Genomic DNA, 23,649 nt, shown 5'->3' on the forward strand with positions numbered 1-23,649 from the left:
GGCCTAGGAGTCTAAACCCTCCTGGGGGCTGGTGCAGCATGTAAATGTTCCAGAATGTTGCAACAACCTTGCATCAGCTCATGGGAGATGGCTGATCCAGGCAGCAGTCAGTTCACTAGAGAGCTGATTTGACTTTCCTCTCCTTGTCCCAGGGTTGTCTTAAGCCTTATCCCCTGCCCCCAGCTTCCTCCTGACCATGTGTGCATGTGTGTGTAGGGTGTGTATCTGTGTGTGTGCGTGTGTGTATAGCTTCTGGGTTCGGGAATGAAGTCTGGCAGGCTGGAGGACAGAACACCACTGCAGCAGTCCTCTCCTGTGTAATTACTCTGGCTGGTGGAAATAGGCTCCCTAGTTTCCCCGCTGACACCCTCTCATACACACACACACACACACACACACACACGCACGCATAGTAACACATACGCTTACACGCACGGGTTGTAGATTCTCCCGAGTTGACACGCATCTTTCCCAGCGACCCAGACTCACCGAGCTGTTCTGACACTGGACGCTGGAGGAGTTGAAGCGCAGGGCGGTGACACGGTGGCTGACCCCCTGGATGTGGAGCACGCACTCGTAGCCACGCTGGCCAGACTGGGGCTGGGGCAGGTTCCTGGCCTTCATGGTGATGGGCTTCACCTCCCCTGCTGGGATCAGGATCTCCTGGGAGCGCACCAGCTGGGGGCAGTCCTGCAGGGTCGGGGAGAGGGCACCGAGATAAACAACCACAACAGCAGCAACAGCAGTAGTATCAAAATCGACGTATCATACCAGAGATAGCTCGGGGAAAATGCTGCAGTGTATGTTGTGTGTGTGTGTGTGTGTTAGTGTTGCTCCAGCTCCCAGGCCTGATTCCCAGCCTTCCTCATATAATAGGATCACCTCCTGGGGTGAACTGGCTGCCGGTGCTACTCTGTCACTGATGACAGCTGATGCTGATGGGGGGGGTTACAGGATGACATTGCTTTGAGAGGGAGGGGCGGTAATAGAGCTTTGGAGTTTGTGTGTGTCTCTGTGTGTCTCTGTGTGTGTGTGTGTGTGTGTGTGTGTGTGAGTGATCGGGTGTGTGACTGTGTGTGCGCTACTGTGAGTCCCTCAGGAGTGTGTGTATGGGAGTGTGTGGGCACGCTCTGTCCTCTGCAGTAGTGTCTCAGGTGCCTGGCTGGATCAATGTGTTACTTGACACCCTGATAGGCGGCAAACACACTACTTACTGCCTCAAACACCACCTAACAGGATGGGAACAGTCAATATCAGATACACACACATACAATATGCACCCAGCATATAGATCCGACTAGATCTGACAATGCCGTTGTTAACAGGAGCAGCTTCAGCGCTAAACTGAGAGAGATTTGTGTCTTAATTGCTGGTGCAAACTACAATAGGTATGAATAGAGGCTGTCAATACAGAGGATCTTAGGTCTCTTTTCCTGGAGAACAGCCCTGGGGCTAGGAGCAACACACTGACTGGGAGGCAGAGAGAACAAAAGGTGAGTGTGTGTGTGTGTGTGTGTGTGAGCGATAGAGAGTGAGTGTGTACTTGGTGTGTGTGTGTGACCTACCTCGGAGGCGTTGACGCGTCCTTCCTGGAAGGAGCAGCTGGAGGGATCGTGGGTACACAGGTTGCGGTACTTGCACCAGTGGCAGCGGAAGGCACTGTTCACACAGGAGAGACACCTGGACAGGCAGACAGATGGACAGGACACACTCAGGAAAAGGCTGCAGTCCAGTAACGGAGGGGGGGGAGTGGGGGGCTAGAGCCAAGGAGGAAACAAGTTTACGTCCCAAGTGGGCACCTGCTGTTGTGCCCTTGTGGTTGGCACAGCACCTCAGCACTATACTGTGAGCGTGCCAAGATAGACTTGACACACACTAAGACACACACGCACACACAGACACTTTCTAGTGTGCATGTTCTGCACGTATGAGCTGAGGCCGTACAGGCTGAGAGTAGAACGAGAGATAAAAAGAGAGAGAAAGAGAAAGATACACTCAGAGAAAGAGAGAAACGGGAAGAGGGAGAGAGACAGAACAACATTTAGTGAGAGAGAGAGAGAGAGAGAGAGAGAGAGAGAGAGAGAGAGAGAGAGAGAGAGAGAGAGAGAGAGAGATAGAGAGACAGGCAGACAGACAGACAGACAGACAGACAGACAGACAGAGAGAGAGAGAGAGAGAGAGAGAGAGAGAGAGAGAGAGAGAGAGAGAGAGAGAGAGAGAGAGAGAGAGAGAGAGAGAGAGAGAGAGAGAGGTGAGAGTAGGTAACATGAGTAATGAGGACCAATAAGACATTGGCACAGCATGATCCTGCAATTACCATTAGCCCGGTATTGTTGGAGAGCTGCTGTAATTACCGTCTGGTATGGTAGGGGTGTGAGGAAGGGAGGGAGGGAGGGAGATGGGGGGAGGAGGGGGGATGAGGGGGGAGATAAGCACCTCCTGTGCATGTGCCTCCAAATAACCACCCTCTGTGCTTTGTGAGCAGAGAAGATGTCCTCTCAGTAACACACGTCCAGAGACAGCAGCACCATCACACACACACTCACACACACTCACACACACACACACACACACACTCACACACACTCACACACACACACACACTCACTCACTCATTCATTCATTCATACTGATGGACTTCCTGTGTGTTGAGGACACATCAGAGTGGGACAGATATAACATCCAGGGCTTTACTCTCTCTCTCTCTCTCTCTCTCTCTCTCTCTCTCTCTCTCTCTATCTATCTCTCTCTCTCTCTCTCTCTCTCTCTCTCTCTCTAACTCACTCTTTCACGCCAAGAGGCTGAATTATGCACAGTTGTTTGTGCTGAAATATTCATCAGTGCAAAAGCACAGGAGAGATCCTTGGCAAGCACATGGTAATTCAGAAGAATTGAAGCTGATTCACCCATCGGCACACTGGTGTTTGTGTGTACAGTATGTGTTTGTGAGCGTGTGTACAAAAGTGTGCACATGTGTTTTCGTTTGTGTGTGTGTTTGTGTAGGGAGTGTCTCTGTTTACATGTGTGTTTTATTTGTGCATTTCAACAGTATGTGTGCGTTCTCTACATGTCAGCTCAGCTTCGTGATCAGCAGACATGACAACAGCCTGATGAGTTGACTCCTTAATCCTCTAATACACACTCTACACAGTCAACACACACAACCAGTCACCATACACACAAACAGTCATCATGCACGCTGAGGATGACAGAAGGAAGATGAGAAGAAATAGCTGAGGGCAGAAAAAGGGGTGAAAAGGGAGACCTCTAAAAGCTAGGTTTACCCAATCTCCTACTATGACATCATCCCTCATTTGACCTAATCTACCCCAAACCTGGCAACCCTGCATGTTCTTTCAGACTCTGACTGGCCCACATCTGAGAAGCCTCGGCGCCAGACTCTGAGACAGCTCCTCTGCTGCATCGCCTGATCACACACCCCAACGCTGAGATCTGCGCTCCGAGGGATTCAATTCAAGATCACTCAATCAGCACCGACAGGCGTGAAAACAGGGCTGAAATCCCACTCCACTGCGCTCGGTGGGAGCGAGCGTCGGAGAGAGAGCGTGCGTGCGTTACTGTGCGAGCGGCGCAGCGCAGCAGAATTCATTACAACGCTAGGCAGACATTTCCGTTATGCAGCTCTGGGAGTAGGGAGCGATCAGATTGCATTAGTCTTTGTGGGGCTATTTTGGGCTGAGGAGGAGAGACTGGGCAAGGTTAAGGACAAATTGTAACCAATTCCCACAGCATTGATTCAGTGTTGTAGCCTGGCAGGAGGGAGGAGAGGGGAGGTCAAAGATGAGGGATGAGGAGAGGAGGGATGAGAAAGGAGAGATGGAGAAGAGAGGAGAGGAGGGACACTCACAGCTGGTGGACGCTGCAGTTGTAGAATTTGACCTCTGTGCTGATCAACATCTGACCCGTCTCCTTGGAGTTCAGCCTCAGCTCTACCCCCGACCAGTCTGCGAGAGAGAGAGAGAGAGTGAGAGAGAGAGAAAAAGGGGGGAGAGAAGGACAGTGGGAGGGAAGGGAGGGAGAGAGGGAGAGAAAGAGAGAGATGTGAGATTTTCCACATATTCAACATTCCAAAGCGTATGCTAAGCCCTGCGGAAATACCCAAGCTTTTCTTTGTCTCTATCCCTCTGTCCCTCCATCGACCCTGCTCCCCTGTCCCCCTGTTCACCCTCTCTCTCCACCGGTGTCGTGGAAGCGGCCCAGAGAGCAGGCCCTGCCAGCGTGTCCATCCTCCAAAGGTGCCAGTCTCTGTCCTGGGACAGGTGGGTGGGCTGGTGACCAGGATCCTACTGAGTTGACTCATCCGGCACCACCCCAACACAGCCCTGAGTCCTTCTCACATGTGCCTACAGTAGCTCCTCTCTGCTATGGCCTCCAGCATTCTAGAAAACCTCTGAGGTGTTTCTGCAGTTCATGTTGTTTTAATTTGTAACTTGTATAACTGCATGCTCTTATGGGTCTTCCCTTTTGGCACTTGTTTAGCTTTTTCACAATGTATGCTTCATGTTTTTGGCTACTCGCAATGTTTGGGACAATCTCGTTGTTATGTTCAGTGACCTATGCTCTTTTGTAAAGCTCTCTCTTGGAAGTCGCTTTGGATAAAAGCGTCTGCTAAATGAATAAATGTAAATGTAAAATGCAGCCCTTCGCCATGACAGCAACCACTGAAATTACCCATGTAAGTCTATGCATTCTAGACAAAGCTGGGTTATGTATTTTCTTGAGGTGTTCACTGACTGTGGGATCACATAATTATGCCTGCAAGGACCATCGTCATCTCTCAGCACTGTGTGTGTGTGTGTGTGTGTCTGAGAGAGTGAGTGATCGAGTGTGACTGTGTGTAGCGTAGTGCAGGCTTCTGCTCAGATGGCTGGCGGTGCGTGGGAGAGTAGAGTGACCCTGAGCGTCGTGTTCTGCGGGCAGCACCTGTTGGGCGTCAGGCAGCCTTCTCCAGCAGAGTGAACACCACATGGTGAAGAGCAGCTTAGACCACACTCACACACTCCTCCGCCATTTTCCCCTCTTTCCGGACAGATAAAATGGACCTAGACATTTGCCAGTATGTGTATGTGTGTATGTGTGTGTGTGTGTGTGTGTGTGTGTGTGTGTAAGGCTTCTGTGCTTGGGGGAGGACGCAGGGTGGGTTTAGGGGGATGAGCTGACATTTACCTGGGGGGAAATACATATATCAGCCCCCAGACAAGCCCTGTACCAGGAGACTGCTGTGTAAACATGGCTGTCATTTACTATCAGAAGAGGGAGTCAAAAACAGACAGACACACACACACACCGAAACCCTCTATAAACTTATATCTGTGAGTGTGGGAAGGGCGGATCTGTACCAGTCTTTGTCTGACAAACAACAATATTCCAGTTTTGTAAAAAAAAAAGCCAGCCCTCCAGACAGCCGGACCAGGCAGCTGTCCATTAGCCCCATGCAGCCAGCCAGTAATGTGGTCAGTTGTGGGCCAGCCACAGGCCACGGGGGCCTGGGCGCCTCCTCCATCAGGCCTAATAGAGCCAGGCCTGCCGTGGAGCACATCCCCTGTCCTGGGGCCCGGCCTGGGGCAGTGGGAGCTTGTTACAGACCCGGCCTACACCAACCAGGGTGGATCAATGGTTCCTTGAGTGAATGTGAGTGTGTATGTGAGTGAGAGAGTGACTGAGAGTATGTGTATGTGAGTGTGTGTGTGTTGTGTAGATGGACATGGAGAGCAGCTCATTAACTCGGCTCAACGGGGGGGTATAAATAGGAGAGAGAGAAGCGGAGAAACAAAGAGAGGTGTAATGAAGTCGGTGGTGCCAAACACAGCTGCTGGAGGGCTGGGCACTGTGGGGTTCCTCTCCTGCCTCGGCCTGGGCCAGGGCTCAGCCTAACACTCTGCCTGTCAGAGCCTCTCATCTGCAGGGAGATTCACCGAGCACCGCGCCCGGGAGTGGGCATGCTCGTTGTGTGAGCCTGTGTTTGTGTTTGCATGATGATGTGAGTGTGTGCTTGCCGGATGTGTGTGTGTGTGTGTGTGTGTGTGTGTCAGCGTGCTGTTGTGTGTGTGCGTGTGTGTCAGCGTGCTGTTGTGTGTGTGTGTGTTTACCTTGGTCCGTGGGGATGAGGGGGACATCCTTCGCAGCAGGAGACACACAGAGGATCTGGTTCCCGCTGACCTGGCCCTCCACCTCCGTCAGGTTGCCGAAGGAGCAGGTGATCCCAGCGGAAAGGTCCGGCACGTCACTCACCTTCACCAGCAGCTGCACACACAGGGGAGGACACACACGGGCACACATCACAGCTCACACACACAGTGTGCTGACAACACTTTCTTAGCATACGTGTACCTTTTAAGCAAGCTACTCAACATGTTACAGGGTTTGTCGTGGTCTCCTACAACATGCTCCAGCAACTCATGGACACATGAGAACTACTTCAACATGCAGATGATGTTGGGATCTGACTTTTTAGAGGGAAATTGGAAAAATGGCCTCTTGACAAATTCTATTTGTTGTTTCCTCTGTCTCTTCAGTTCATTGGAACACAAACATGAAATACAAACACACACAGACACACGCACACAGACACACACACAGACACACCCACGCAGGCGTTTGAAGTCATTCTCTGGAGAGTGGTGACACAGAGGCTAGAAAGGAGCAGAGCGCTCAGCAGCTCAGCCTATAAATAAATGTATTCTGCACACCAGGGTGTGTGATCTGCCTCTCAAGCCAAGTGAGGGAGTCTGGGTAATAATCAACGTGGCATTTCACAGCCTGGTTCTATTAGCTGTTATTTTGGGCTGGGTCCTTTGAAGTCTCCCTTTGTTTTATCTGCCTAGCGCTAAACACCGTAGTGCTGTAGGGACAGGGAGAGAACAGCGCTGTAGGGACCGGGAGAGACAAGCGTTGCGGCTAAACTGTATATCTTCCCAGAGCTGTTGTCTTACTGATGCTAGTCAGGTTGCAGCCCATGTATTCCCATCCCCAAGCTAAGACTCCCAAAATAGAAGAGAATGATGTTTCCTGTTCAATCTCTGGGTATCAACTCCCCCATACACTCCCTGAAGTTAATTAGCCCCCATATTTCTTGCAAAGAACACACACACTCACTTAATGACCGAGACTTTATGAGTGTAACACATACAAGGGCAAACACAAACACACACACACACAGATGTGCAAGGACAGAGAGTAATGTTTGTTTTTCCGGTTTTCTTCATGCTCTTTTCTCCCCTCTGAGAGACAGAGAGTGATGCGGAGGGTGTTTCAGTAATGGCTGCCCTAATTGGTGCCATTTTTTTATAAAGGTAATTTGATTGTTTTCCTGCTTTTCATGCTCTCCTGGCGCCTGTGCAAGGAAGCACGGTTGTCATGGCGATGGCTCCCGTTATGTGTTTCAGTGCGGGGATGAGGTGACCCTGTTGCTGTCATGATGTCTGCAGAGACGGCCAGCACTGTCATGAGCTAGCACATGGCGTACCTCTTACTTAGGCACACTGTCACCTGTGTGTGTGTGTGTGTGTTATGTAGAAAAATATAGATCTGTCACTTCAACTCTGCCTGAGCTGACAGATCTTCAACATCTGCACCATCATGGACAGCCACACACACACATACTCACAGCTACACACACACACACACACGCACACACTTCTTGGCACACATTTCAAGGCTAAGCACAGAGCAAGCATATGCACACAAACACACCCACTCAGAGCACTTCTTGCACCCCCCAGATGGTTCTGGATGTGTGCACCCCCAGAGTACATGCACTGTAGAGTTGGAAACAGTTTAGAAGTGTGCTCTGCCTTTAAGTGGATTGCAGATAATGGATATCAGTGGGGTGTATTTGTGGAAATGGCAGAATAATGTCAGTCTGTGTGTGTATGTGTCTGTGTGTGTGTGTATGTGTATGTGTGTGTGTGTGTGACACTCACAGGTACGCTGGGTTCTGAAACAGCGATGCTGTCAGGGTACACGGTGGCCTTCACACACTGGGGGAGAGCAGCAGCAAAGCGGTACGGCTCATCCGCCCGCTCGCAACGGTCTCTCTGGGAACACCTACACACACACACACACACACACACACACACACACACACGCACAGGGCAAAGGAAGAAGACGGGAGAGAGACGGGGTTAATCGATGATGAAACAGCAGCCATCAGAACCGTGACTCATCCAGGGTCCCCGGTGCTGAGCACAGCGGTCCAGACGGTCCACAGCGGTCCAGACGGTCCACAGCGGTCCAGACGGTCCACAGCGGTCCAGCGTGGAGCCCACAGCTCCAGCACCTCCAGCACCACAAGAGAGGCACGGCATGGGGATCGTCCCTGCTGCAGCCTCCGCTTGCTCGTTTACAGACCCGGTCTCTCACACTGCCCTGTCACCGGCACAGTGATGTAGACACACTGGGGTTCTGTGTGTGTGTATATATATATATATATATATATATATACATACACACAGAGACATCATGCTAACAAATCGCAGCATGTCTGCTAATAAGGGATCTTAATGGTCAGACTCTGGATGTTGCGCCCGGTGCCCTCCTCCTCCTCCTTCCGATATTTTCTTACTCATTAAAAGCCGCCTCCCTCCTCCCTCACCCTCCATTAGGACTCTTCCTCCTCTGTCCCCTCCACCCTATTACAATCCTGTCTTCTCCTCCTCTGTCTAGTACCTAATGTATGGGTTGTATGTCTTAGTGATGTGTGTGTGTGTGTGTGGCTAGTCCATTGTATTGGGGTTGGCTGTCTAGTCACAGTGCCTCTAATTGGAATCCTGCAGGTCAGGAGCTGTCCGAGGTGCTGAGACAGGCCACCACTATCAGCCAACTGTGAGGGTGGTGTGTGTGTGTGTGTCAGGTGCAGAACATGTTAGAAGCCCGACCCAGCTCCGTAACCACACACTTTCTCATATCAACTCTCAAACTTCGACCACCTCCTCCATACCCTCCCTCATCCTCCACACTAAGACTGCTGTGCAATTATGCTGTCAGGGCTAGGGCTATCTGACTCACAGTATCACACACACGCAAACACAGTCCAGTCCCCGGGCACAGAGTGTGGCACAGAGAGTGTACCTCCCCCCACTAGGCTAGCAGGATTACTGTAGCTCCAATGTGGACCAGGCAGCATCCTGCAGCTCCTCTAACAGACTGGCAGACGCCTACATACAGCCTCTGACATTCTTTTTCTTTCTCCTGTTTCTTTCACTCCTTTTCTCCGCTTGGCACATCTACTCTGCATTTTCTCCCTCCGCCTCTCACTATGCCTCCCTCTCTCTCTCTCTCTCTCTCTCTCTCTCTCTCTCTGTCTCTCTCTCTCTCTCTCCCTCTCTCTCTCTCTCTCTTGCCCGCTCGCCCGCTCACTACCCGACGCTCACAGACAAAATCATCCGGCGCTAGTCTTTCGGCAATTTTGGCGCATCTCTTTTACATCCATAATAGTGGAAGAAAATGATACTGAATGTGCTATCAGATGTGCACGGCTGTGGGGGGAGGGGAGGGGGGGTGAGGGACGTTACTGAACTGAGCGGTCATTAAACTGACAACCCCCCCCCCCCCACACCTAGCCCAGCCCCCCCCCCACCCCCTCCATCCCCATTGATTTTGGGTTTTTGTCAGAGGGGATAAATGGGAAGGTAGGCTGGCGGGGAGGGGGGTGTTCCTGTTGCCATGGTTTCGGGAGACAGCCATTATCAGTGTGTAGGTAGAGTAGCTGACCTCCTGGCTCCCTCATTAGCTGAAGTGCATGCCTCTGAATGTTGACTACCTTCCTGCACCACCCCCCCCCCCCCCCCCCTGCTCCAGGACTGTCACTCAGAGTCTCTCCAAGGCTTTGTGTCAGACCACTCAAATTCCTGGAGGGGCTTGGAAAGATTTCTGGGAGGTGGGGTGGAGGTGGGGTTGAAGCATCGACAAGCATGCAGACACACACGCACACACACACTTCCAGCCCCACACGTAGTAATGAGGTATTGGAAGTGGCTCCCTCGAGGCAGATAGGCAGCCGGTACATAGTTGCCTCTAGACGCTGTCCAAGGTGCTGAAGAAGCGCTGAGCCCAGTCCCTCCTCCCTCCTCAGCTACCCAGAGACAGCTACACTGCAGCGACAGGCACCCCACTTTACAACCACAGAGTGGGATGATGGAAATGAGGGGAGGCTCATTAGACCCAGGCCGTGTGCTTCTCCAGTGTGCGGTGTGGTGATGTCTGTGGTGATGTGTGTGGTGTGTGTGTGTGCTGAAGTGTGTAGTGGGTGGGGTGATGTGTGTGGCATTTGTGGTGATGTGTGTGGTGTGTGTGGTTGTTCAATCAATAAACAAAACAAGACAGAAACACAATACAAGTTGAGAGCACACTTGTTAACAGTGGTGATGTGTGTGGTATTTGTTGTGATGTGTATGGTGATGTGTATGGTATTTGTGGGGAAGTGTGTGATGTGTGTGGTGGTGTGTGTGTGGTATTTGTGGTGAAGTGTGTGGTATTTGTGGGGAAGTGTGTGATGTGTGTGGTGGTGTGTGTGTGGTATTTGTGGTGAAGTGTGTGGTGTGTGTGGTGGTGTGTGTGTGGTATTTGTGGGGAAGTGTGTGATGTGTGTGGTGGTGTGTGTGTGGCATTTGTGGGGAAGTGTGTGATGTGTGTGGTGGTGTGTGTGTGGCATTTGTGGGGAAGTGTGTGATGTGTGTGGTGGTGTGTGTGTGGCATTTGTGGGGAAGTGTGTGGTGATGTGAGCAGATGTTGGGGTGCAGCAGAGCACAGGCAGCGCTCTGTGTGAGAGGACCAGAGGTAACAGGAGCAGCAAGCTAACCTCCGGGTCCCCTACTCAACCATCTCCCTCTCTGATCCACGCTCTAGACAGGCAATTACACTGTCCTCTCTCCTCTGAGGCAGGCTCTGAGGCACACACACACAGACACACACACACACACACACACACACACACAGACACACTAGTCTTGACAGGAGAGACAGGCGACAGCAGAAGATTTCCTCCCTGTAGCCCTCATCCCAGGGGTGTGGTGGAGGTGTGAGGGGAGGATGGTTGATTGCAGTTTCAGCCCTGAACAGCTAACAGGCACAAATTCAGCAGGATGGAGGAGAGGATAGGAGAGGAGAGGAAAGGAGAGAAGAGGAAAAGACAGGAGAGGAGACAATGCCTCCATCCTCACTCTCGAAAGCAAACAAAGAATCAGCTCCTTCAATATGAAAGACTGAATGAAAGAAAAAGAAGGATAGAGAGAAAGTAACAGAGAGAGAGAGAGAGAGAGAGAGAGAGAGAGAAAGAGAGAGAGAGAGAGAGAGGAAGGGAGAGAGAGACAGAGAGAGAGAGAGAGAGAGAGAGAGAGAGAGAGAGAGAGAGAGAGAGAGAGAGAGAGAGAGAGAGAGAGAGAGAGAGAGAGAGAGAGAGAGAGAGAGAGAGAGAGAGAGAGAGAGAGAGAGAGAGAGAGAGAGAGAATGAAGATCTGTGTGTTGCATATCTGATGATGCTTGACAAAGCAGTGTTGAACAGCAGCATGTGGACATGGTATTGGTGTGTAGGGGAGGTTTACGTGGCTGTATGGACACCTGTTAGGGCCCTACGGGCGCTGGTGCAACACATGTTCATGTTAATATGCATAGAGACATTAACCTATATCCTGGAGCAGAACAGCTCTGTACCATACTGCACAGTGGTGTTCTGTACTCCATACTGTTCTATGCTGTTGTCTTGTGTTTTACTATGTTGTGGTGTGGTGTACTGTGGTATCCTGTGCTGTGAGATAAACCACAGTGCTATGGTGTAGTGTAGGATCTTGTACTCTGGCGTATATACATATGTATACTGTCACGCGAGTGGAGTGTCGTACATCAGCGGTCCCCAACCCCCGGGCCGCGGACCGGTACCGGTCCGTGGGTCATTTGGTACCGGTCCGCAGAGAAATAATAAATAATTACATTATTTCAGTTTTATAAAAAAAAAAAGCACTTTAAATATTTGTTTTTGTGTTGCGTCTTATTTTGAAGGCATGTTTAAATGTTACCATAGCGACCAGAGAGTGTTTGGGGCAGAGCGGGGCAGAGCCGCAGAGACATGGACATAATAAGGGCAGAGAGGTTATGTTATGTTATGTTGTTGGCACGATGTTACGAGGCCGCTGCTAATAAAGTTGCATAAGAGTACACAGTGGATTCACGTTTATTATTGTATTTAGAAAATGCCACCGTTTGTATGCCGGTCGTATCATTTTATTTTATGTATTTATGCGCCACGCCTTAAAGGCCGGTCCGTGAAAATATTGCAACATTAAACCGGTCCGTGGCGAAAAAAAGGTTGGGGACCGCTGTCGTACATGGCAAAATGTCTTGTAGTGTAGTATATGATGTCGACCTGGGGTGTCTGTGGAACATTCTAGTGCTGTGGGGTGTGAGTTGTGCTAGGTGTTGTGCTCATTATAGCCGAGTGTTCTACAGCGTGTTGGGCTGTGGTTCCTCACTGCAGTCCTGGTAGTGAGGTGTTTGCTCTCATAGAGAGTTATAGCTGCTTGGCTGCGTGCTGCTGCGCGTCTGATGAGTGAGCACATCCACGGCGACAGCAGGAGAGAGGAAACGAGGCCCTGCCCTGTGTGGCAGAGCCCAGGCTCAAGCTGCTGTGAGGGTTGCTGCTGACGTGAGCGGGAGCACTGAAATCCCGGGGTCAACCTCGGGGGTCAACCGCCGTGTCTCTGAGACCTGCTCCGCTGGCTGGGGGCTTCTGTAGTGTCACCACAGGACAAGCCTCAAAGAGTGCACATACATATCATACACACGTATCATACACACACACACACATCACACACACTCAGACAAACTCAAGTACAGAGAAAAACTAAAAGCACTCATATTCCTGCACACACACACAACCACACAGCCAGGGGAGACTGAGCTTGGCTTCAATGGTAAAATGGCCGATACTAATGTTCTACACTGGGAGCTCGCTTTTGCTCCTTTTCAAAAGATGTGGATGTAGAAAAGAAAAAGAAATAGAGAAAGGGAGAGGGAGGAGGAGAGAGAGAGGGTTCACCTGAGGCCCATGGCTTTTCACTAGCACACACTTTGCTTGTGTGGGCTGAGACATAAAGAGAGAGGTGGAGAGGAAGGGAGAGAAGAACGGAAAGAGAGAGGGGGGTGAGGCTGGGGGAGTGATGGTGGGCTCTCTAACAGGATCCACTAATAGGGAACCAAATGGCTTTCTTATTAATTGGCTTATGAGTAATACAATAATTGCATCCCCTTGCCCTCCCCCCCTCTCTGTCTTCTCCTCCCTCCCCTGTCTGTGGTTTTAAATTAGATGTCAGAGTCAGACTCCACTGGAGGTGAAACCGAGACTATCCACCCCTTCCATATCGAACTCACACAACACACACACACACACACACACACACACACACACACACACGCACACACACACTTAGTATACAAGTTTGTAGTAATAACTGTAGCAGAAGATGGCACAGATACACAGGGCATTGATACACATGCATGTTCCTGATCAATATCTCATTAGAGCTGCCTTACTGGCTGACTGCCTTACTGGCTGACTGACTGGCTGGCTGGCTGACAGACTGGCTGTGTAGAGGGCTCAGGACTAGACCATTAGACACACACAGTGACACGCTAAATGAGAAAACAAGCTATAATCATCCTTAGTCTAATCATTGTTGGTCTTGGCAAATTAGTGGACATTTTATGGTTGGGGCTATCACCTCATTCAGACTACAGTGCTACCTATAGCACCAGCTAAGACTCTAGAGTGGGAAGGTCTGCATTTAAACCATAATGAGACAATTCTAGAATAGGACTTAGCTTGTCTTTGTTGGTTCATTGTATTTTATTTTTTTACTACCTGACTAGGTCCAGGCATGTCTGGATCACCCAGCCTGGCCAGGCCCTGCAGCAGATGGAGCTCATTCACAGCCCCCTCTGGTCTAGGTGATGTAGGGAGGCAGCTTTGTTGGCTTTGCAGAGGCCAGACAAATCATTTGACAGCATTTAAGCTAATCACATTGATTTGTGTGAGTGGAAGTCTGTCCCATTCCTTCTAGCTGCCAGAGCTCAGCGAAGCCACACAAAGTGTGGAGGGGGAGAGGGATGGAGGGGGAGAGGGATGGAGGGGGGAGGGATGGAGGGGGAGAGGGATGGAGGGGGAGAGGGATGGAGGGGGAGAGGGATGGAGGGGGAGAGGGATGGAGGGGGAAAGGGAAAACAAAGAGGAGGGGAGGCCTGCTCTTTGTCCCGCACCCCTGTGGCACCTCGGCTGCGATAGAGAGGCAATTGGTGCCAACTGCTGTGGAGCTGCAGGTCTGTGGTGAGGTGCTGCTGCAAGTTCATCCACTACAACCACACACACACACACGCACACACACACACACACACACACACATGCACACACACGCACACACACACACACGCACACACACACACACACACACACACACACACACACACACTTGGAGGACTAGGAGCATCCACACTAGCCTACAGTTTACTAGTAGCAACACACTCACCCCACCATCTGCAGACGTTAGTTCTGCCTCTTCTCTACAGAAAGCCCTAATGATGGTTGCACACCCTCTCACATGCAGTCATAAAGCTCTTAATGTTCTCAGCCAGTATGACCCCTGACCTCTGATTCCTGGGATTATGCCTATCAGATCAGGTCTCTGGATCAAATGTTGTCGATCCCCAGCTTGGGGCTAATCCTGATCTGGATCTGAGCTGGAGCCTTCACCCAGGAACAAGCTGGTCTTAGAACACACTGAGGTGTGATTAGACAGCTAATCTGGCTGGCAAGGAGAGAGAGAGATACTGATGGAGGGATAGAGTGCTAGAGGAATGGAGGACTCCAGCTTGCAGGGCTTAGTAAGGTGGTGGTCAGTCAGCAGCCAACCACAGTACTGCATTCATGGCTGCAGCTCAAGAGTGCTAGAGATGATGAGCTTCCTTTGAACCGCAATCAAAACGACGCTCGCTTTTGTGGGTCTGAGTATGCGCCATCAAACGCTCTCACTCTTTCTCTCCCTCTCTTCCAATCTCTCTCTCCCTCTCTCTATTCCTCTCTCTCTTCCTCTCTCTTTCTTTCTCTCTCTCTCTCTCTCTCTCTCTCTCTCTCTTCCTCTCTCTCTCTTTCTCTTCCTCTCTCTCTTTCTCTTCCTCTCTCTCTTCCTCTCTCTCTCTTTCTGTTCCTCTCTCTCTTCCTCTCTCTCTCTTTCTCTTCCTCTCTCTCTGCCTCTCTGTTGTTCCCTCCTCCTTGGTGCTTTCAGGAAACGCCTAGCAGCTGCTGGTAATTAAGGGACTTCAGAGGCTTAACTACAGAGATGGGAGGCAGAAGGAACATAAGTTGTCACCTCTGACCAGAATGGTCCAGTTTATCCCAGCCCTAGCCCTAGCCCCAGCCCCAGCCTAGTTCAGAGTAGTCTAGCCCCTCCGTCGAATCTAAATTAGACCAGCCTAGCCTGGTCAAGTATAGACCAGGCCAGCCCAGCCCTGTGTAGTCCAGTCCAGCCCAGCCCAGTCTAGTCCAGTCCAGCCCAGCCCAGTCTAGTCCAGTCTAGTCCAGTCTAGCCCAGCCCAGTGTAGTCCAGTCTAGTGGCCCAGCCCAGTCTAGCCCAATCCCGGTCTAGCCCAGTCTAGCTCAGCCCAGCCCAGCCCTGTGTAGTCCAGTCCAGCCAAGCCCAGCCCAGCCCAGTATAGCCCAGCCCAGCCCAGCCAAGTATAGTCTAGTCTAGTCCAGTCTAGCCCAGCCCAGCCCAGCCCAGCCCAGCCCTGTGTAGTCCAGCCCAGCCCAGTCTAGTCCAGCCCAGCCCAGTCTAGCCCAGCCCAGCCCAGCCAAGTATAGTCTAGTCCAGTCTAGCCCAGCCCAGCCCAGCCCAGCCCAGCCCTGTGTAGTCCAGCCCAGCCCAGTCTAGTCCAGCCCAGCCCAGTCTAGCCCAGCCCAGCCCAGCCCAGCCCAGCCCAGTGTAGCCCAGCCCAGTGTAGTCCAGCCCAGCCCAGCCCAGTCTAGCCCAGCCCAGTGTAGTCCAGCCCAGCCCAGCCCCGCCCAGTCCAGTCCAGTCTAGTCCAGTGTAGCCCAGCTCAGCCCAGCCCAGCTCAGCCCAGTGCCCAGCCTTTTCTCTCCTCACAAGCAACTCAGACAGCGGTGTGCTAATGTCCTGCCATGTTCCTCATTAGGAGCCGTAGCATGCAGAACTTCAATCACCACACACACACACACACACACACACAAACAGAGGGAAGAGGAGAGGACAGTGTTTGTAGGAGACGAAAGGAGAGAGGGAGATTGTAGATGGCAGCAGTGGGAGGAATAGAGAAGGAGGAGGTGATCAAAGACAGGAGTGTTTACGTGTGGCAAGCCAACCATCTCTGATATCTGGAGGAGACGAGAGAGAAGAGAGCCTTCACAAGTGTGTCTGGGAGACTGTGTTTGAGTGTGTATATGTGAGGAGCAGACTAGTGTAGCAGAGATACTTGCCTTGCAGGGAGAAAATCAGGAGGAAGAGAGAGGAGAAAGGGAGAGAAGAAGAGAAGCTAATTACATCAAGTCAACAGTGATGTGTGGATGGGGCCTGTGGTGGACAGCTGTAGACCAGGCAGACAGTAGGCTGTGTGGGGGTCTGGACGTGGGATGCTTCAGTGTAGCTGAGGGGAACCAGCTGCCTTCATCTGGCAGTATTCAAGGGAACCATCATGGTCCCTCTTGGCATATGTGTTCTCTCTCTCTCTCTCTCTCTCTCTCTCTCTGTCTCTCTCTCTCTCTCTCTCTGTATCTCTCTCTCTCTCTCTCTCTCTCACTCTCTCTTTATTCATCCCTCACCATCTTTCTCTCCATGTATCTCACTCCTCCAGGACCCTTCAGATCGCCACCTTTACCTCTATCCATCTCTTAGGAACATCGCCCTTCCACTTTATCTATCTATGTCTTTCTCCCCTGGGTGTCAGGCTGGTTGGACAAGGGGTGCCCCCTGCCGCAGGGCCCCTGCAGAGCTGGGTCCTAGAGGGAGCAGGGTTAACGGCAGGGACAGGTGGCACCGGGGGCCCTGGTGTCAGGCAGCAGATAGATGATCTGACGGGATGCTTCATACATTTACAACTGACCTCTCCAACCCATATACAGTTTAGCTGTCCACACACACTCTCCCGAAACAGCTGCTCATGTTCAGCTGCTTTCCACGTCACAGCAATTAAATCTACCCGTCTTTAAAACAAAATGACGGTATGTAATGTAACAAACACACATACACACACCAGAAGAATGTCATAAGGAACCAGCCAGTCTAGGATTCCACACGGAGCATGTGATCATCACACTAGGACAGAGGCTAGGTAAATGATCTCTGCGGAGGTATGCTCGCGTACAATATAGAGCAGTACTGTCCCAGAATCTCCTGCAAGGACACAAATAATTACCATGTTGGAAGGCAATTATTTGCCCTGTCCCAGCACTGGAGTGATGTAAATTACTTTAAGTGCACTTTGCAGTGGCTGCCATTACAATAATGATGATTGCAGCTAAAATGTGGGTATATGCTCAGAGAGAAGGCTGTGTTTAACAGGTCGAAGCTGGGGATGCAGAAACACACTGGCAGCAAACAAAGCTGCAGGCGGCAAGAGAGAAAAGAAAGAGAGAGAGAGAGAGAGAGAGAGAGAGAGAGAGAGAGAGAGAGAGAGAGAGAGAGAGAAATAAAAGGGCCCCTTGTCTGTACCTCACTCCATCTTTTCACTTGAAACAGACTGAAATACTTTACCTCAAATACTCTTTTGGGAATGTATACGGAATATGTAAGCATGTATCATTAAATATAAAGCTACCTATAAAGGCTCTGCTGTGTGTCGTTGCATTTCACTAAACTCAGCCGATCTTGACGGAGGGGTAGTAAAAGGACACGCAGTACCTGCATGTCACCAGCAGGTGCCACTCACGGCCTCCACGGCTGCTACATGAGGTCTGTGTGTGGGTGAATCAGAGGTCAGGGGCTACGGCCACTCATTTCACAGCAGGACAGCCGTCAGTCAACCCAGCGGGCAGGAGGCGAGAGCCTAGAGAGAGACAGCTCTGTAGCCACGATGCTGGGACGCTCGCTTCCAGGAGTCACTCACATGCCAGCAGATTTCAACTGGCATGTGAAAAGCTGAAATCCCTGGAAAATCTTGACCAGAACATTGGTTCTGTTATAGCTGCGCTCACTGTGGTGGTTATGCAAAAGCTCTGCGTTAGGAGAGTGTTGTTAGAGGGTTGTTAGGGGGTTGGCATTGTATTGGTGGTGTGGTGGCTGTGTGAAGGTTGTATGAAGGTTGTGCGAAGGTTGTGTGCTTGCTGGTTGTAGGTTGTAAGGTGGTTACATGGTGGTTGCGTGGTGTGCTGGTTGTGTGTAGGTTGTCAGGTGGTTACATGGTGGTTGTGTGGTGTGCTGGTTGTGTGTAGGTTGTCAGGTGGTTACATGGTGGTTGCGTGGTGTGCTGGTTGTGTGTAGGTTGTCAGGTGGTTACATGGTGGTTGCGTGGTGTGCTGGTTGTGTGTAGGTTGTCAGGTGGTTACATGGTGGTTGCGTGGTGTGCTGGTTGTGTGTAGGTTGTCAGGTGGTTACATGGTGGTTGCGTGGTGTGCTGGTTGTGTGTAGGTTGTAAGGTGGTTACATGGTGGTTGCGTGGTGTGCTGGTTGTGTGTAGGTTGTAAGGTGGTTACATGGTGGTTGCGTGGTGTGCTGGTGGATACTCACATGTTGTGCAGGACACACCAGCCACAGTGGGGGTCTCCAGAACTCAGACACTCTCCACATGTCCCATACTGCTCACAAGACTCAATGGGGACCTGTGTCACCTGTGAACATATAGAACAAAGTCACTCAGCAGGCCTTTCTAACACCTTAGACAACACACAGGGAACAAACAAATGAACACTTATGTCAGAGGTAAACAGATGTATACTGCAGGGAGCGCAAGACAGACATAGGGAGAGAGAGAGAGATAGGGAGAGAGAGAGAGAGAGAGAGAGAGAGAGAGAGAGAGAGAGAGAGAGAGAGATAGAGAGAGAGAGAGAGAGAGAGAGAGAGAGAGAGAGAGAGAGAGAGAGAGAGAGAGAGAGAGAGAGAGAGAGAGAGAGAGAGAGAGAGAGAGAGAGGGAGAGAGCAGCTGGGAGAGTCTGGTCTTAGAGAACTCTTTAGTGTTGTCATCACTGGCTCTTTGTCTGTCTCTACGCACCTGTCTGGGTAGAGCCTGGTTAAACACACACACACATTTATATTTGCATACAGAACCAAAAGTTCACAAAATAACAATGGCACTAAAGATTTGCATTCAGTATACTGGAGACAGAAACCCTAAAAAAAGAATTAACATGCACACAAATTAACTTAACACGTTTCAGGTGGTGAAATAGTGGTCAATAGTCTGGCCAGTGGCACCCTGGGTGAATTTGCTGCTACACACTCCTGGGCTGGACTATAGAAAACAACTCAGAAGCCTGTGTGTTTGTGTGCTGTTGTGTGTGTGTGTGTGTGTGTGTGAATGCATGCGTGTGTGTATTCAGCTATGGCCCAGAGGATTACTCCTTTCACACCTGCATCTCCCCGGCTCCTGGTGAGCATTAAATGCCTCAGACTTCAAATGGCCCACTCCGGCTCCCACACAGGGGGAGTGGGGAGGGACCTCAGTCCCTCTCTGCTCAGTGTGGATGCAGTATTTAGACCAACAGTAATGGTCTTTTGTTTGACCACTGCAGGCCCAGGTGGAGAATGAGAGAGAGTGGTTCTGACAGGGAGAGCCCGCCTCCCTCTATTCATCCCTCTCTCCGCAGATCGAAGCCCAGTGTGACATAAACCCACTAGGAGGGGGACAATAATAATCTCTATTTGGTGTATTTAAGGGCCCTCTGTGTTCCTCCAACACAGACCTGTTTAATGACATTATCACCACGGTAAGAGCAGAGGCTGGGCTGGGACCCTGATATGCTTACTGGGCTAACGCTAAAGACTTGTTCTGGGTCGAGGAGTCCGGGGTCTGTGTATTTGGGCAGCTTCCCACCTGTCTCAAGCAGAGAGGGGGGGTGCCGGGGAGGGGGGCACAGACAAAGGCAGCCATTGACACGGTGGGGCGTCAACAACTCCTGAGCTGTGAGTAGAGTTCTCCACGGTCACTCCTGCTGAATTATCCCCCCCCCCCGTGCCTAAACACACACACACAACAGTCTCAGATGTGTGTGTGTGTGTGTCAGTGTGTCGGTGTTATTAAATGAGCCCCTATCCCCTGGCTCCCATGCTGCAGGACAAACAGGTGGTAGGCAGTAATGAGTTCCAGACTGGCCAGCCACATCAGCAGGACGGCCCAGCCCGATGACAAACAAGCCCACCAGGAGTGAGCCTCCCCTGGGGAGCAGGGGCCACTGGCAGCCCTGGACCAGGACCGAGCCCTCCAGTTCCAACAAAATACCCCCCCCCCCCCCCAAACTATGGGCAGACAGTGAAACTGGTCTGTCCAACTTTCCCTGAGACAGATCCATTTCTAGGCTGTAAAACTGTTAGAGTGAGACAGCTGTCAAGTGGGGAGGGGCTGTGTGTGTGTGTGTGTGTGTGTGTGGGGGGGGGGGGGTCCCTCATGGACTGATGTCTACATACATGTTTCCCTGCCAGCTGACAGTCAGACAGAACACAGAGAGGGGGTAGAACGGAGGGGGGCAGTATTGATGGTGGGGCAGTGAGGGGATGTGGTGGAGGTGAGTGGGGGTTCAGGGGGAGGGGGGGGCAGTGTTGATGCTGGGGCAGTGAGGGGATGTGGTGGAGGTGAGTGGGGGTTCAGGAGGAGGGGGGGGCAGTATTGATGCTGGGGCAGTGAGGGGATGTGGTGGAGGTGAGTGGGGGTTCAGGAGGAGGGGGGGGCAGGGTTCAGGGGATCACGGCAGCTGTTGCCCAGCACACGCTACAGTCACTCAACACAGCAGGCTTGCACAATGAGGCCCCTTCTCCCACTGAGATGTGTGTGTGTGTGTGTGTGTGTGTACAGTAAGGCAGCATGTCTCCCTCTGCTTGGAGGAAGAAAAGACACAAAGAAGACCCAGAATGTGATCTAATACAGCTCCACTCTTCCAGGTTACCCTCCTTTACCCTGTGCGATTGAGGGCTGAGGCCAGTGTTAAACACACACACACACACACACACACACACACACACACACACACACACACACACACAGTGGGGCTTTGCTCCAGCACCCTGGAGAGAATGACAATGTATGGACATGGGGGAGCAGTAGGACTGCTGGTGTGTTTCTGGAGGTGCAGGATGAATGGTGTCTTCATGTCAGGCCTCGGCCACGCCGGCCTGAGCCCAGCCAAGCACAGCTCTGTGACAGATGGACCCGGGCCGGCAGAGGAAAGAGACAGAGAAGAGGGATAAAGAGAGACAGAGTGGGGTTGAAATGCCCCATCGCTCCGTGTTGCTGAGATCCTGTTTGCTGCCAGATGTGCTTTGGCTCTCTCGCGCCATTCGCAAACGCCGGGGAAATTGTGTTCCACCCGCCTGTCGTCATGGCAACAGGTCAGGCTTTGACCTCAGAGCCCCCCTTCCTGTCTCCTACCCCCCCCCCCCCCCCACACACACACACCCCTCCCCCAGAGTGTACGGTAAACAGCTGGCACCTCTGGGACAGCCTGCCACCTACACTCGACCACACACACATACACACACACACACACACACTCACACACACACCAACTCCCCAACCTCCATACATTTTTAATGAGAGCCAGCCTACCCACACGTCATTGGAATGAGGCCCATCGATCATGTCCACAATATCATTCCCATAGAGAGCGAGAGAGAGAGAGAGAGAGAGAGAGAGAGAGAGAGAGAGAGAGAGAGAGAGAGAGAGAGAGACAGATACAGAGACACAGAGAAAGAGAGACAGATACAGAGACACAGAGAAAGAGAGACAGATACAGAGACACAGAGAAAGAGAGACAGATACAGAGACACAGAGAAAGAGAGACAGATACAGAGACACAGAGAAAGAGAGAAAGAGAGAAAGAGAGACAGAGAGAGAGAGAGAGAGAGATACAGAGACAGAGACACAGAGAAAGAGAGAGAGAGAGATACAGAGACACAGAGAAAGAGAGAGAGAGAGAGAGAGAGAGAGAGAGGGGGGGGGGGGGATGTTGTTAAAACACTGTCTGAATGTCCGAGGGTCCCCTGTGTTCTCTGGCCCTGCCCTCATCCAGAGTCACTCTCTAATCTGCTGTGGTAATCCCACTGAGATTGGCCCTCAAAGCCAGAGGCCTCAGCTCTCACTCTCTCCTCACTCACTAAGACCCCACAAAGTAGATCTGTGCAGCATGCCCTAGTACACCACACACACAAGCACAAAAACATTCTCTTTTGATCATTATACTGCATGTCAGACTAGCTGCAGTTTGCAAGACTGCATATTTGGTCAAATGTTTCAATACATTCAGGAGATTGACCAGTATCTGAACTCCAAGGTAAAATAACAAGTATTTATTACTGTGGGGCTGAGAGGCCAAACCACTTCTGTAGGTCATGCCCCCCCCCCCCATACAGACACGAGTGCAGAGTAACAAACAAACAAACAAAAGGTAGCATTTTTGTTCATGAAAGCATTTGTCATTGTACCCTTTTGCCAATTGCCACATTGTTACACACATGGCAGAGGATTACAACATGTGTTCTCTGGATGCTTTGCCAACTGCTTAGATTAGAGACAAACAGGAGCAGCGGGCTGCAGTGGAAGTGTGTGTGTGTGTGTGTGGGGGGGGGGGGGGGTGGTGGTGGGGATTGGGGGATGGAGGGCACAGACGACGGAGGAGGAGGGGGGGTCTGTTGTCTGTTGCTGTGGTGTGGAGCCAGACTAGCAGTTGTGCTAAACTGGTGAATGAAGCAGGACTGTGTGTGTGTGTATGTGTGTGTGTGTGCGTGTTTGTCAGAGAGGAGAGGGTCTGGCTGCACCGGGGGAATGCTGGAATAATGGAGAGAGGGAATCGACCTGAGAAACAGGATGAAAAATACAAGCAGTCGATAGAGCTGGGAGTCTATCAATTATGTATGACTGAAATCCTCTTTCTGGACAGGAGGACTAGGAGATCCACGGCAGAGGAGCAGAAGGGGAGAGAAGGAGAGGTGGAGAAGGAGAGAAGGAGAGGGAGAAGTGGAGAGGTCGAGAAGGAGAGGTGGAGAGGGAGAGGGGGAGAGAGGGAGAGAGGGAGAGAGGGAGAGAGGGAGAGAAGGAGAGGTGGAGAGGTGGAGAGGGAGAGGGAGAGAGGGAGAGAGGGAGAGAGGGAGAGAAGGAGAGGTGGAGAGGTGGAGAGGTGGAGAGGTGGAGAGGTGGAGAGGGAGATGTAGAGGTAGAGAGGGAGAGAAGGAAAGGGAGAAGTGGAGAGGTGGAGAAGGAGAGGTGGAGAGGTGGAGAGGTGGAGAGGAAGAGGTGGAGAGGTGGAGAGGGAGTGGTGGAGAGGGAGGGTATTGAGGGGGGGAAGTTAGAGTACAGATGGCCTCAGTGTCAGAGTGTGTGTAGGCTGTTGTGCAGCCAGCCTAAAGGCATAGTCACATACATGTTCAATAACTACTAGCGGCAATAGAGACAAACTCACCACATCTATCATTTAAAAAGATGTGGTTA

General features: G+C 51.4%; 1 protein-coding gene across 1 annotated transcript in view; it reads right to left on the minus strand.

Moving 5' to 3' along the window:
- Positions 1-23,649, minus strand: part of LOC146251882 (plexin-A2-like) — a 77,831-nt gene that overhangs the window by 49,840 nt on the left and 4,342 nt on the right. Inside the window, exons 2-7 of the mRNA XM_084681393.1 lie at positions 18,744-18,844; positions 7,944-8,067; positions 6,111-6,264; positions 3,869-3,965; positions 1,566-1,680; positions 490-690 (exon numbers count right to left, since the gene is read on the minus strand). Of these exons, the coding sequence (XP_084537519.1) occupies positions 490-690; positions 1,566-1,680; positions 3,869-3,965; positions 6,111-6,264; positions 7,944-8,067; positions 18,744-18,844 (792 nt within the window). The remainder of the gene's footprint in view (positions 1-489; positions 691-1,565; positions 1,681-3,868; positions 3,966-6,110; positions 6,265-7,943; positions 8,068-18,743; positions 18,845-23,649) is intronic.

This window comes from Hypomesus nipponensis, chromosome 18, assembly GCF_054491055.1.
Source record: "Hypomesus nipponensis isolate SF chromosome 18, ASM5449105v1, whole genome shotgun sequence".
Taxonomy (NCBI): Eukaryota; Metazoa; Chordata; class Actinopteri; order Osmeriformes; family Osmeridae; genus Hypomesus; species Hypomesus nipponensis.